The 16,148-nt window shown below is 35.9% G+C and overlaps 2 protein-coding genes across 2 annotated transcripts in view; one reads left to right on the forward strand and one right to left on the reverse strand.

The window, feature by feature from the left end:
• Positions 1–16,148, forward strand: part of MACROD2 (mono-ADP ribosylhydrolase 2) — a 2,059,152-nt gene that overhangs the window by 307,619 nt on the left and 1,735,385 nt on the right. The gene's annotated exons all lie outside the window — the stretch shown is intronic.
• FLRT3 (fibronectin leucine rich transmembrane protein 3) lies at positions 1,794–15,511 on the reverse strand. The gene is made up of 3 exons (XM_032606627.1): positions 15,272–15,511; positions 6,897–7,101; positions 1,794–5,336 (listed from the first exon to the last, which is right to left on the reverse strand). Exon 3 carries the CDS (start codon positions 5,291–5,293, stop codon positions 3,344–3,346), a length of 1,950 nt encoding a protein of 649 aa, XP_032462518.1. The 5' UTR covers positions 5,294–5,336; positions 6,897–7,101; positions 15,272–15,511; the 3' UTR covers positions 1,794–3,343.

The following is a 16,148-nucleotide window of genomic DNA, read 5'->3' on the forward strand; positions in this document are numbered from 1 at the left end:
CTACTACTTTATAATACAGAAACCACTCAGTAAAGGTCATTGGCTGTTAAGATTTTTTTGGTAAAGAACTTTGAAGTTCTTAAGAAGGTGATTGATAATCATGAGTTATTTTCTTTTGCTAATTTAATCAATAGTCCAAAAGCATAAAGTACAGTAGTTTCAATTCCAACACTATGCTAAATTAAGATTTGCTAATCATACTAAGTAGGAGAAAGGAATTAGAATTGTAAATGCCACTACTGTTTTCAGGGGCAGACGAGCTAATCTTAAAGTGAATTCAGTGGTGGATTGGTTCCTTTTTAACACCCACACTTCAGGTGCTTTAAAGCACGTGGGTCTCTTTGGACTCCTCATGAAAACTGTCATGTTGGCATGTACCTATAAAATGTGCTTTACTCAGAAAATGGGGTTAGTAAAGCAGAGTTTTTTACTAGTTCCTTTGGCACAGGGGAATACTTTATTATAATAAATAGGCCTCACTGAAAGAACACAGTGTTGTTCTTAATAGGGAACGAGAGTGTAAGTGCAGTGATTTAATGCAGTTACAAGTGCCTGCATTCAAAAACAATTTTTGATTTTTGTCAAACGTTCAGCAGGGGAGTGATTTTTCCCTCATTTTTTTTGTAGCTTCCCCATTGTATTCTTGTTAAATGTATAAGCTGCATATTCAGGATTGAATTATTTTTTTCCTACATTTTTCTTTGTTAGTACCTGATCAGTAAAAATTGTGAACATTTAGCTTGGGATAGATGTATATATATCTGTAATTAATTTAGTGTCCCTTAAGGTGGAGATTTGTGTTTTGTCATTTATTGAAAGTATATATATATTTCAGCAAAGTATTTGGATTTCATAGCAAGCCTAGGTAAAAGAATAAACATTTACCCTCTCAGTGCTTTCTCTATTTGCTAGTGTAAAACATATTTCTGATTTATCCCAGGTAAAATAATTAAAATGCATGTGTCAGAACACATAAAATTTTCTGTGCTCACGAAAGGTATACTAACTGGAAAATAGTCTTGGCTTTTGACTTTTTATAAACTCACAGGTGTATAGGGACTTTATGGAACCATCCAGCCCTTTCCCTGACTTCTGGCAGAGCTTGTAACCAAACTACTCAAAACCTGTGGAAGCAAAATCAAACTTCCTTCAGAAAATGTTCCCTGTATCCAGTGTTAATCACATTTTCTTTGCTAAGCTATCCCTAGAAAACAACTATCCTTAACAGGAAGTCAAAAGAGAAAGTATTGAGAAACATTTGAAGATGGCAAATGAATAAATGAGGTTTCATAGGCAGTTGGAGATATTTGTTAGCAGAGTAGTAGAAGCAGCGATATGTAACAAACCACTGGGAACACATGGCTCACTCTGGTTGACCATAATAGTAGTAACTTGTATTTTGTTGAACATTGTACAGTTTCCAAGCACATTGTCTCATTTAATCCTCACAACAACCCTGTGAGGTGGGTGGTATTAATAGCCCCATTGTATAGATAAGGAAACTAAGCTAGGGAGAGTAAATGGTTTGTTTTCACATACCTAGTAAGTGGTAAATCTGGGATATCAGATCCTCTGATGCCAACTCATACTACCAAAAAGCTATTTTAAAAAATATTAATTTTTCAAAAACCACCTTAAAGTATCAACCAGGACAACAGCAGCAGTGTACAAAGACTGGAAGGTCACAAAACCACTTCTGAAGTTTTCTGTAAGAGTATTCCAAAAGACTGTTAGGATATTTGTTTATGCATGAAACGCTGAACCCTTAAGTAAAATGATACACAAGCTCAAGATATTGCTATTTTTTTTATTTTTAGCCAACATTTATTTTTATGCCTAGAAAAATACAGGGGGGTACTTAGGACTAATGTGCTGGGCAGTTTGCTACTTTAGTGATAGTAACATAATCCCGAAAAAGCAAGCACAATTATTTTGTCCTTTCTTTTGTTTTATTCAGCAATAAGACCACAATTTTTCATATTTAAGGAAGTATGAAAAATTTGTCGAGTTTTAAAAGCTGAATACATGTAGCGTTGGATCAAGGCACATACAAGACTGGCCAAAGGGCGTACAATGCACTTTGGTTTTTTGTTGGGAAAAAAAAAAATCATGGCAACAGAAAAGTGATGAGGTTTTTAAACAAGTAATAGCTCACAATTCGGTAGGAAGCTGGAAAGAAATGTTACATTACAAGTTAATTATGTAATATCTGGAAAACTGTGACAGTAATGGGCAGTATTCTTGATCATTGTGAACGTAAATGGAACGTTTATGTACAGTGTTAAAATGTTTCACATAAACCAGATCTAAGTTTAATTTCTAGTATTCATTTTTCTTTTAAATTCTCATTTAAAGTACTACTTTCTCTTCATTGCTGAGGGGAATTGCTTATGGTTATGCTACCTTTTTAATGTGTGTAAGGTTTTTTTTGACATCCTTTATGATAAAAACATCATAAACATGAACAATTGTGTCTTTAGAGTTGACTTTTCAAAAATCAGGATGGTATAGGCAAAACCAGAATGCAATTCTGAGATTTGTGTTCATTACGCTGTGCGAGTCTATGTTTTCATGTTTTCCTAAGTACAGATTTCCCCCTAACCTGGAAGCACGCTTACGGTATTGTTTTTGTGAAGTCCTTTATTCTCAAAGCTTTGTTAACAATGGCATTAACAACAGCAGACTTCACACTCCTTTTATGCCAGCTGATGGATTCAGTTCAGAAGATACGTTTACTTTCTTAAGGATATCTAATTTGCTTAGGGTAAAAATGGAGTTATGCAGCAAATCTGATATTGCCCATTACTTCACATATTTTGATTATTGAATACCACTGGAATACAAATTTAATAATTGGAACATTATTTCATAACTACCTTTTGAAATTTAATTTTTCTCATTCAGCCAGTTTTTTTTTTTTACATTAATACCAAAGTGAAAAATGGCCTGTGCTTATACTACAAGGATCTCATGTGAACGCAGTTCTGATTGTTCAACACAGCAAGAAAATTCACTTTCACAGTCAACAAGTCATCTTACTCAGTAGAACACAAAGTAAATGATTTATAACTTCAATATTTGCAAGGAAAATACAGTACAAATTACTAAAAAGTACTAAAATATAGAATTGTGTTCAGGCTTCTCCACTACATCAATCGCAGCAGTAACCTGAAATTTGAAACTTTTAATAAAAAGTTCATAAATATAAATTATATGGCAAATGTACAGTACATTGCTTTTCTCAGTCTCTTTTTCCAGTGTTTTACAGTAGAACAGGGTTCCTACCATCACCTCCCTTAGGTTTAAAAAAACCGAAACACGGTATGCTGCGAGTCCTCCAACATCATGAGTGTGAGTGATCTGAGTCTGGAATACCACTGTCTCTGTAGCTTCGGTTACTACTACTTTCACTGTGATTGTTTTTGAACAGATTCATTCCGTTAGGAGGAAATATGGTGTGTATTACAAATTCCTCCTTTGAGATGGGTTCATTGCTTATCGGTAACATCTGAAAAGAAGTCTCCCTGATTTCCAGGATGGAGTTGTCCTTCTTGGTGCCAGCTTCTGCATAGTCATCCTTTCTTCTCTTCCCTTTGCTGTATGCACAGTTCCTTGAGAAGAGTGATCCATTCCTATGAACATACCAGCACACTAAAGCGAGAAGGGCGATGGTCACCAGGGCCACAGCCCCACCAATGATGGCAGCCAATGGTAAATTAGGGTTTTTGTAAGGTTCTTTCTCTTGCTCTCGATTAAGGGTGGTTGTAGGGTTGTACATCCGAAGGGGTGCGGTTTCAGTCTCAATACAAACAGGAGTTTCATCAAATAGGTAGAGGTTACTGGTTTCCATGGGAACCATGCAGACTCGATAGGGTGAATCAGGCTCCAGGGCTGTGACCAAGTATTCACTGCGTTCTCCTGTTACAATTGTTTCCGTTATAGATCCAAACGCTGGGCTGTGACCCAGTTTGAGCCAGCTGAGTCTTAAAGCAGTCATAGGTAGGACAAGTTTCCAAGAGATATGAATTGTGTCGGAGGTGACAGCTTTCACAGTAATGATAATTGTTTTTCTTGCTGGATTCCCCGTGGTTCGCTGATCCTTAATGAGTTTGGGGTTCTTCATGTCTGGTTGTTTGGTCACTGGAGCTGGCCACTGTCCTTGAGCAGGGTGCACTGTGTTGGGTGTTGCAGTGGTTGTCTGAATGGTGCTTACAACTGCGCTGTCCTTACAATCAAACAGTTCCACATTGAGGTCCTTGATAGCCATTCCCCGAACCTTTTCGGGGGCTTGGCACATGAGTCCACGCACATTGACCTTCACAGGTAGTGATTGTAACCAGTCACGCACCCATTTCATCTTGCACCCACAATACCACGGATTGTTGCGAAGAATCAATTGGGTTATGTTGTCCAAATCATCAAAGATACCCTGAGGCAAATTACTTAGGTTGTTATTGGACATATCAAGTCGATACAGCTGCCTTAGATAAGAAAAAGCATTTGGGGGCACCCGATTGATATGGTTATCTTGAAGATAAAGCTTCCTCAGGTTTGTGCCTGGGAGGTTTACTGGTGCAGCAGTCAGGGAATTCCGTACCAGTGACAGTTCCGTTAAGTTGACTAGGTTGAAGAAAACTTTATCACCTAAACCGTGGTTGTTCAGCAGGTTTCCATCCAAAACCAGGCGTTTTAGGCTAGTGAGACCTTGAAGAGATGGTGATGAGATGGTGGATATGCGATTATCATCCAAGCGGAGTTCTTCTATAGTCCTGGGCAAACCCCAGGGGATTGTGCTAAGATGATTACGGGACAGGAAAAGCAGCCGGAGATAGTTACTGTCTCGGAATGCCCCCTCTTCAATGCTAACAGCTGAGACGGAGTTATCATCTAAATGTAATTCTTCCAGATAGGGGATTTTTGAAAGTGAATCATAAGTGATAGTCCTTATGTTATTTTCTTGCAGATGTAACTCTTTTACATACTTTGGTAGGTTGGTAGGAAATTCATCTAAACTGTTGTGATATAGGTATATTCTTTCTACTTTCAGCAAGTTTTTCAAATCTGAAGGAATCCCAGCATTATTTATTTGGTTGTTCTGAAGGTAGAGAGTTGTAGCATCCTCTGGTATTCCTGTTGGAATGGATGTCAGAAGGCGATCATTACAGTAAATGAAACCGGCATCACAGCGGCACACAGATGGACAGGATTTAGCCATAACTGATAGTGGTGCCACCTGGAGGAACAGCCCAATTTTAGCCCCGATGAGGAAGATGCTCCAGGCTGGGCTGATCATGGTCAGCAGTGTTGAGGTCTTTACACAAGGTAGTTTCAGAGCCCTAAAACGGAGTGAGTTAAAAAAAAAAAGACAGAAAACCATCAGGCCAGCGTACTTAAAATGGTATTCAAAATAGATATGGAAACTGCAACATCTATAATCACTTTTATTAGTTAATTTTTTTTTTTTTGCGGGCTTAGGTTTTATTGCTAGCTAACAACGAACACAATCACATAATCTTTTTACCTTAAATGTTTCTGGTATTAAGTATTATGTCCCAAATCTATCTGACTTTGAAATGTTAAATATAATTAGTTTTATTGAATATTCTAAAGCATTTTCATAATACTTTATATCAGTTTTGTAGCCAGTCATTGACCAAGCTAGTCAGATTTCTAATTTTTTCTTAATACTCATAATGAATTGGCACATATGAATATGATTTGTTATATTTAAAGATAATAATGTTACTGTTCCTAAGAACGAAAATTTTATATCTGCTTTCTATTAGGTAGACTGCACAACTGTAAAATTTGTAGTCATAAAAATCTCTTCTCTTACTATTCAGGAATAGTTACAAATCTCTTGAGATCCTGAATCCCAGTAAAGCCAAGTGTTTGCTTTGATTATTGATGTTATTTTTCTTTGATTATTACTATTAAACATGTGAGATAGGTATTTCTAGCAAGAAAATCAGAAGGAATCTTTTTCATTTACTTTAGGGAAGGAAAGATATACAGCTAATACATCTAGCTAATCTAAGTGGAAAATTCCATTTCATGTTAAGCTAGCTCTTTCTTTCTCCCATTTTATTGTATGTTTTGTACTACATGGTTTAATGGCTTTATGAACATTTTTCATTACATTCTATCTCATAACATGTTTTCACAATGCATTTATCTTTCTTTAAGTTCTAATCTAAAATACTATTCAACATTCTCCATGGCTGGAGAATTATAGATTTGTACTGATCTATTGTGTAATATAATTTCTTCAGCACCTTTAGGTATTAATTAGCCTTTATAATTTCAGGCATGAAAATAAAAGACTTTAATATTTTTCCTACCTTATTGAACGATGTGGGTAAATTTTGCGTGAGTGAAAATCCAATGCGCATATATTATTTTCCTGGTGAGGGGCTGGGACTTATAAACTCTTGTTTAGTCCTTGGAAATATTCTTCACTGTTTATTCAAGTAATCCTATGCCGCACACACCTCCAGATCAGGCTTGCTGTTGTCAATGAACATTCCAGCTGCGGTTCAGCATGGTGGGCAAGCTTATTAAAGTGGGGACCAGAAACAATTCAGTTTCCTGTTACTATGTAGAACACATGGTTTCCTATGTATTTTTTTTTCCTTTCTTATAGAGTTTCTGTGTGAAGGTTCCTTTTGTGTAGCTTAATTCCCTTAGTGGAAACTGCTCTCTTTGAAATTCTTATTGGCTCTTCTGTGCAATGTGGTCAGAGATAGTAACTTCAGATCCTCATGAAGAAAGCCATTCATGATGCTAAGACCTGTATAGTAATAGGTTTTTCAGGCAGTTACCCCCCACCTTTATTCCCATCCAGTATTATCCAAGTATAAACTTTGTACAGTAGCTACATCCTGAGGTGTGATTACCTGCTGTGAAATAGCTATTTCCAGCTTTTGCTTCTTGCTGCTTTCTCAGAATAGCTGGTGCAGTCACAGGTTATGAAAGAACAGGTATTCTTTCAAGAGGTAAAAAAAAACTTAATTCAAATATTCTTCATGGGAAAAAAAAAGGAAGCATACTAGATTTCCTTTATGTTTCTGTTCCTTGAAATACACTGGGTCTGAGCATCTCCTGTGAAAGTAAAATGTTTTAATGAACTATTAACAATGAACATTAACACACTAGGGAACTTTCCTAGAAATTTAACTTCACTTCTTTCTTTAAGCAACACATCTTTCGTCATAGTAGTTGTTGCAAAGGGATAAGATAACCTCTTTGTCTTTTACTTCCCATTTATATAAATAAAGTGGAAGCCAAAGTTGAGATTGTCACCAAATAGATAATTTCAATTGTTAACTGATTGTTCAACAAATCAGAAGCAAAGCTTCATTCAAGAGGCAGTAAGCCCCTTCCATGGATTTTGAATTCAGGTCAGGCCAATCTTTAAAAGTTCACTTTTAAATCTTAGATAGAAAATGATAAAATGTTTAAAAAGAAAACAAGTACACATCAAAGAGGTGAACAAAGACAAAACAAGGATTTTTGACAGAAATGCCATGGTAACATTTTAGACATTTCTGAACATAGTTTTACAAAGTCATACAATCTACAATTTAAAGAGTTGAAAAGGGTTTGCTTTAGAAGCAAATCTTTTGATTTTGCCCAGTGCCCTGTTTAATTCTTCCTGCAGGCCTCAATTTTCCCAATTGCAGAATGTGGACACTATGACCTTTCTCCTTAGAGGTGTTTTTAAGGGCTAGTTGATGATCTTGAAACCTAAGTTACTCAGGTATTGTTGGCCAAAAGGCAGCACAGAAGTTCAAGTCATAGTATTTTTTTCAGGAGAATACAATTTTTAGCAAACTGAACTTGAGAAACTGTATTTGGGACAGAAAGGAAGCTATTTCAATGTCTCCTTGTAATGACTGTTAGGAAAGCATATCAAAAGCTGACAAGGCATTTCTCTCTAGGTTCAGACAGGAACATGCCAATCTCCAATGACTGTCTTTTTCACTTCTGAAAGGGCTTAAGGCTTTACCAAAGAGACTCATGATTTTAATGATGACTGCTTTGTTCATTATCTAATATGCATGACAATTTTTGGGGGTGGACAGGGGAGGTGGGTAGGATCAGTATCTGTTATGCAAGGTCACCCACTCAGGGGCTTTCTGTACAAGTAGGGTTCATTAAGGTATCGTGGAAATATTTGACCCTGAAAGTAGAAGCAATTTGCTTCTCCCCCAGTAATTACCTAGCATCCAACAAGGATAGCATCTGTTCCAGAATTCAAACACTACTGAAAGTGAATGTTAAATAAGGCCAAAATTTGTGTTTCTGGTTCTCTTTGAAAGTTTGATTTCTTTTAGTTTGTCACCAGATATCAACACTAATAGACTGCATTAACAGAAGAAAACTGAAAAAAAAATTACAGATACATTTAATTTATTATTTAGGCAACTTGAAATAAAAATAGCAGTTAGCAGATGGATAAAGTAGTCTCTAGTGAATATTGCAAAGTGCCCACAAAGGAAAGTTTAAGTGATCTATTGTTTAATGTGAGGTTTTACAGTGATGCCTTTAGGGTTTTGCTCATTATTGTTGAATTTCAGTGGAGTATTTTCTTGAAAACTGTTACTTTCTTGGTTTGTGAAGATGGAAAAGCAAGCTGTGAAGTTATAATAACAATGTTACTTTAAAAAGTATCTTCTGTAAATGTTTTCTAAGCCTGAGAATTATTCAACATATAAAGTAATTGGGTAAATTTAAGAAAAAATTTAAAGCAATTTAAAAAACAATTACTTTTGTTGAACTGCATTAAAAACTAATCAAAACCATTATAAAAATCACAGGTGAGAACCTGCTTAAAATGTTGCCAATAGCTGGCCATTTCTCATACACCAGGACATACTCTAAAGTTGAAAAGATTAATCTGACGAATGGGAATTTAAAAATCGTTGGTCAGCCTAGAGTATGTGCAAGGTGATGATCACAATGATAACCAGAGCTAAAGCTTGTAGCTGAGCTGTAAGTATTTCACCAATTCCAGCTCCAAGAATATGTATTGATTTTCACATTTTTAGCTCAGAGAAAGAAAAAATATTCTAAATTGGTGTGAAAAGAAGGAAGATTAATTTGTTTATTTTTCTGTTTTACATTTGTGAAACTGCTTCCTCTGCTCTATTTGATATGCAAACTCACACTGCCATTAATACAATAGTGGTAATAATGTGGGATTAACAGAAAGCCTGAAATCTCATTAAATTCTTGGAAAATGCCATTCTTTTCTCCCCAGACTGCGTTAAAACAAAAGGCAAAAATACAAAGCATGTTCCTCTGGAGAGAAGGATACTCTTTGAAAAATGAAGCTTCCTTCACAAGTTCTTACTCCCTTTACTTAAGCTCAAACAGTTCAATGCATGCTTGATTGTGTTTTATATCTTATATTTTATATCTTCTCCTGACTTTTTATATTTAAAACCTATAGTGCTAAAGAGTTTTGTTTTATTTTGCATATTAGAGGCTGTAATGGTCTCTCCATCTAAAATAGGTGATCCTGTCCCCATGCTTAGACTTCCCTCTTTCTGAGCTGGCTCTACATATTCACGCACATAAAGACATTGTAGCTGAATGTGACTGATGAAAAGAAAAATGATCCCCACTGGCATGGACACTGTGGCCTGGTTTCCACAACACTGACTTCAGAGCCTTTATGTCTGCATAGGCTTGAAAGAGGCCATTACTTCTGAACAAAAAGGAATCGATCTTTTAGAAAAATATTGTTAATGGGGGTAACTTGGGGGAAACGTAAATGGAGCCCTGGTTATTTAAAGGAATGTTTAAAATTTTTTTTTAATTGTATCATTGCTTCAGTATACAGCATGTAGAACTGTAGCAAAAAGAAGAAAAACATAATCGCCTCACTGGTAAATCAGATTTTTAATATGGATTTTCCTATTCAGTTTATCTTTATAAATAAAAATTGTGGATTTTAAAAAATGCATTTATAATGTAATCACATCTGCAAGAAGCCTCCAGTTGATTTCCATGATATACTTAAAAGAATGTAAATAGATAAAGATGCTATCATTTTGAGATAGTTTAAGAAAACTAACATAATTGAAGAAGTTGTATCTGAATAGAAAACTGGTATTTAAATAAAGTCAAGAACTTGAGGTAATCTGCATGTTTATATGAGTCCTTCTTTGCTACTACAATATTTTGGAGGTGGGAATGTTTGAGATGACAAGGTATTTCTCATGTTTTGAACACTTAGATTAAGATTATATGTTGATAGTGCTAACTTCCTAAATCCTTTATTTGCTCCCTTTGATTTAAATGGACTTTGATTTGAAATCATTGCTCATTTAAAAAAAAATCTTAAATCGAGTACAGAGTTTTGAGATTTTCGTTTCTTTTTAATGCTTTGCCTCACATCAGGGTCTCTTAACTCTCTGGGAAACTTTTAAAAATATTAAATCTAAAAGTAGAAAGGCATGTAGAACTCTTAATCGAAGTTAATTGCATTATTATTTTGAGTAAAACCTTGAGATTGAAGAAAACGTATGCTTACTCGAATTTATCCAAGTCTGTGAATATTTCTAGGTAAACTGGAATTTATACAATCATAATTTGGAGTATTAGGAAAGTAATTTATTCATGAAGGTTTAAATTGCTGCTAGAAAGCTCAACAAAATGATCAACCTATGAATGCTAAGTCTTTGTAATGACGAATGATATTTCAAATAAACTACGTGGATGGTTAAACTGAAAAACTGGAGTACATCAGGTTAGTTGATAGTGACAGCAAAATGCTTTCTAAGCAGCCTGTCTGGTAGTTAAAATTTCCACGATCATCAGATTTCAGGAAAGTTCCAATTCTTTTGTTTAATGCCAGGCAAGCAGAAGGACCTCTAACTCTCCTCTTGAGAGTCATGAAGTCTGAAGGGTTTGCTGAGAGGCAGAGAAGCAAGTGTGCCTTTCCTTACGTAGTTTTATCCAGACTGTTTTCTGGCCTGTAGGGTTTGTTTCATTTATGCAAATAGGGGATGAAAGTTCCAAAGCAAAGTATTTTTACTTTCTCCTTTTATGTTACTGGTTCTTTTCCCCAACAGGTTTGTGATAAATGAATCTAATTCTGCTTCATTTGTTTTGGCTTATAAAGTTAAACTGAGCATCCTTAAAACAAAAAGGCAAACTGGGATGTTATCTTTCATCACAGTGAAGGCTGCTTCCTTTATGATATTAAGCCAGACTAAATGAGTTAGAAAACCATGGCTTATAAGAATGAATAAGATATTAATTTAGAGGTTGGTAAAGGTGAGCAGTAGAGAGCTTGGGGCAGGGGACAAGCTTTAAGTTTGCATTGACTTTTAAGCAATTGCAATTAAAACTATGCTTATCTTTGTTAAACCACATTTTCCCACTGCAAACTTGAAATGCCTTTTTCAGTGTTGTGAGTACAGTTTGGTTGATATGCTTTAAATTTCTACTATTCAAGTTTCCATACTCTAGTAGAACAAATATTTGGGTCTACTGTGTGCCAAGCACTGGGCTGGAAGATAACATCCATAATCATAAAAAACACCTTGTTTTTTTCATGTCAGAGTTGAGTATTGTTGATTTAAACCAAATGAAGAGGAAGAAAATCATCAACACGTACGTAAACTGATCAATCCACAGTCCAGTGGCACACTTTAAAAATGGTGTTTAACCAAATGTGGTCTCTGGGTTTTCTTTTCAAAGTTGCCACGGTAACTTGTGCACGTGAAAAGTGAAAGAATAAAGAACAAAAGCTGTCATTGTCTCATCAAGAGAGCAATTTCTCCTTTCTCTCATTTAAGCAGACTAATACCTGGAGAGAGCTTTTTATACATTCCTGACACTTGATTTGGGGGCTAGGAAAAGAGATTATGCATATGTTAAACAAATGCAACTTTAGCTGCTGCTTAGATTACATTTCGTTCTTTTTTACTTAAAATCTGTTTTCTCTGGTGTTCTTGTCAACAGACAAGTCAAAGTCCTGAAACCTGCTCTCCTATGCAATGTAAACATGGCTTTCAGACTGTTTTTTAGTGTGATGGTTTACCAAATTTAGCGATGTTGATCTGCATTCTGAAACTGGAAAATGCTTTCTGAAAGGTATATTCCTATTTCGGTTCTTAAGCGGCAGAAGGCTTTTTCCAGAAGACATTTACAAACCATCTCCTTGATGGAAATTTGTTTGTTGACTTGTGATAAGTTTTTGAAATGGTGGAATGTTAGAAAGAGTCGAGAAAACGCCCTTTTAATGCTCTGAAGAGAAAAAATGCACTTTGGAGAATTAATACTGCTTAGAGATTTACTGTAGAGTTTTTGCCCGCTGGGGGGTGGTACACTCTACCAGAACACTGCTTTCAGAAGCCCTAAGTCAGATGTTGGCTGCTGCCAGCCAGTTTTCCTCTGGTTTAATTACAACAAAGCCTCCCGTTGAGAAGAACAGTAAAGGCCTCTGGGGCAAAAGGTGGGGGTAGGAGGCAAGGGGGACTGAGGAGAAAAGGAGGGAAGAAGTTACAGGCTTTGAAAATTTTACTGAATCTTATTTCCCTCGTTGACTTCATTTATAGTGGTCTTCATTTGACTGTCAACAATTATTTATAATACTATTAAAATAAACTGGTTGAATAAAAGAATATTTAAGGGGGTTTAATCAAAATTTTTAAGTTAGTCTTGGATCTTGGCATTAAACACATTCTTTGTTATGTAGCCCACCCACCTTAAAAATAGGGGGAAAAGTTAAGATCCACTGAAATGGCAGTTTTAAACCAATTTTTTTTTCTAATGACCAGATTTAATTTAATATTGGTATGAACATTTGGCATATCTAAAATAAAAGCATAAAGAAGCATTCATATGACATTAATACAAGGCAAGTTCTCTGCTACTGATTTTTGTAGGGTTTAAAATTGTTCAAAATAATTCAGAAAGAAGAGGAAGTCCTAGTGTGTGTGGCCAAGAGAAGCAGAGACAAATCTCTCTGCAGTGCACTTGCATGTTTAAAGATGAAAATTGTATTTTTCATCTGGAGACACTGAGTGTTCATTAGGGTCTTGTGTCCCTAGGCAGGAGGTGCTGAATGTAATTGGAGTTTCTATTTGATTGGGCAATATAGTCTAGAGAAGAAACTGGGGTAAAGATAATTAATAGCTTGCTAACAAAGTCTGACAGCCACAAGATTTCAACCAAATTTATTTCACACCGCTTCATTTAGCTCTGAAAAAGTTTTGATGGAATTGGAGGCTTCTTAATTAACACTTGAAAGCAAAAGAAACATACCTTCTATTTTACTGCCACATTCAGTTATGACAAATTTTCTTTCTGTTTTTCTTCTTTTTGTAAAAACTTTACTTGCTGCCCAGTTATATATTCCACAAACGTTAATGTTTAGGAAGTGTTTAATTGGGCATTTTGAACATAACCATAATTGAGTTAAAATGGGGGGGGGGAAATGAAAAGCCCAATTAATAACTGATAGTATTATACAGCCTAATTAATAACTGATAGTATTATACACAATATTAATGAATTCATTATGTTTATTCATTCAATAATATCTTTTCTGATCCTTGGACTAGATATATTTTTGGCAGTGCTCTATTTAAAAAAGAAATTAGATGTGCTTTTCCTACTTAAAATACATGCAACCATGTTTTTGTAACGCTGTTTTTTATTTCAGGCTAATACATGTATGTATTTGTGTATGTGTGTGTATATGTTGTGTATACACACACATATATCTGCAAACTAAGTGGCATATCTCTGATTTAATCTTCTTATAGATTAAAACCTGGCATATTATTATTAATATTGGTAGTAGCGGTAATATTAATATTTTGTAGTACTTTTAAAAGGTTCATTTCTTTCTTTACTCATTTCAAGAGAGATGGGTATCTGTCATCTGTCACTTTGGGGCAGACATAAGTGGTCCTATCTGAAAACAGACAAATTCATTCTTTATGTTTATGCTGGTCAGGATATTCCTATGTTGTCGGGGATAAATGAAAGGCATTGCTACAGCTGAAGCACTTTCCTAGTGGCTTTATTCATGTTGTTTCCTGCTATAACGAAGGAACATATGTGTGCATTTTAGAGCAGATAGATTTATTAAGAAAATTTAAAATAGTTAATTGTTAAAACCATTGAAGAATTTGGTTCCATGATTGGCACATATCAAGGCTTTTAAAAAATCTTCTAAATTCTCAATAAATAAATAACAATCAAACACCCAGATGTTGAGAAAATATAGGCCTGTTGTACTTTTTACCTCTATGCAACCATTTTGTTTCAGGTCTAATTCACTGAAAATAAATTTTCTTGAGGAGATACATTTAACTACTTTTGGAAAGCTTTGTTGTAAAAAATATTTCTTTCAATATAAGATTTTCCCATTATAAGTTGCAAGTGAATGGATACTCTGCATATCCCACTTGATGAGGGCTCTACTCATTTTTTACCCCCTGCCACACTGAAATCCCTGCATACATCAGGCTTAACTTCCAGGCTGAGCTTTGTTAGTTTTTCTGAGTAGACTTTGCCAATTACTATGCTAGTCACATACTACATTTGCCCAAGCAATGGATTTTTGGCGTTCTTCTGGAGAGGGGATATGGTTTGTAAGAGAGTCTCCCCCTCCTCGGAGTTGAGTTCACTAGTTGAGATTTGCAAGCCTGAAATGCTTGAAGCAGCTCTGGCAGGATAGCAGTGCAAGCTTTAAAATCTAGGTGTAGCTCTTAATCCTTCCAGAGGCACATAAGTCTCCAGGAGTAGCTGGGCTAGCTGTGAGCAAGATGTATGCTTTTCATGTACTGCGTACTTATGGGCTGAGGGATTATTGATTTTCTTTCACAGTTGTAAAAGCAGCAATTGGTGATCATACCACACATACAGTACACACCAAGTTAGCAAGACCTTTCGCTTTCCTCTCTGTGAAAAAATCTGCCTCATACTCTTTAACATCTAACATTTAACTTTCCAACTTAATGTTTTCTATAAGGCTCTTTTCAACTAGCAATGACACGAGACAGAAAATAGCCATTTATCATTAGTTTTTTTTTTAATGAAAGAAAGGTTTCAAGAAACTTCTTGCATTTGGCTGTAACAGTCCAATTTTTCCTTGCTGGCTTGCACGCACATACATTGCTCGTCCTGGTGACAGAGCAAACGTTCGTATTTGGATGCCTCATGATACCAAGTCATTTCTTTCTAGAGAGTAAAACCAAGCAAACTTTCTGGGACAATCATAAGGAAAAACATGGGAAACACTTACCGGGAAGGCGAGAAAAAGCAATCCCATATGTTCTGCCGCTCTAGCTGTAATTCCACTGCCTGGGAATTGGAGTAATAACCCTCCCCCTCTGCCCAGCTCGGCGTCCAGTCCACACAAAGCCAACGGCAGCTGCAGGCTGAGCTGGTCCTGTTCAGATCACGCCTCCACTGAGGAGCGAGCAAGGGACAGCATTCCAGTTTACTGCACAGCCCACCTCCAAGTCTGAAGTTAAAGCTTCACCTCGCAGTGGTTGAAGAAGGGGGTGATGTCATAGATGGGCAGGACTTCGCCAAGCTCTCGTTCAGTGAGGTAACTGGGTGATCAGACTGATGAGCTTTGCCATCGCTAGAGGGAGTGAGAGCAGCCAGAATGAGGCGCTTAGCCTGCCGAGGCCAGGATGCCATTCAGTTGGTAGGCAGCCCTTTGGAATCGCAACCTTTTCTGAAGTTTACTACAACAGGGGAGTGGTAGGAAGCTTATAAAAAATACAAGACGGTTAGAAGGCTATTTATAAGATTACAATAGAAAGACACTGGTTCTTTTTATTTTTAAGCCATCTGTATTAAAAAGAAGTTAAGCAAAATCATATTATTTTCATTTTTGACTAGTTACAATAATGTTATAATTGTGAAGGCTAGTAACCCCAGCAGTGAATATTTATTTGAGAAATGAACAGAAAGCAGCTTCAAATAAATAGCTGATTTATTTAAGGGAAGGGAACAGGAATGCCAAAAGGTTAAAAAGAAAAAAAGGTAACTAGTTCTTTTTCCTGGAGGTAATAAGTCATTGTTTTATATGTATTTGTTTTAAGAAGTGAAAGTATTTTTCATATACTCCCACTATTTGTCCATCTTCTTTAGAACCTAGTAGATAGTAG

This window comes from Phocoena sinus, chromosome 15 (genome assembly GCF_008692025.1).
Source record: "Phocoena sinus isolate mPhoSin1 chromosome 15, mPhoSin1.pri, whole genome shotgun sequence".
In the NCBI taxonomy this organism is placed as follows: domain Eukaryota; kingdom Metazoa; phylum Chordata; class Mammalia; order Artiodactyla; family Phocoenidae; genus Phocoena; species Phocoena sinus.

Excerpts from the sequence above, each read along its gene's own strand:
- FLRT3 (XM_032606627.1), bottom strand. The coding sequence starts at position 5,293 with ATGATCAGCCCAGCCTGGAGCATCTTCCTCATCGGGGCTAAAATTGGG.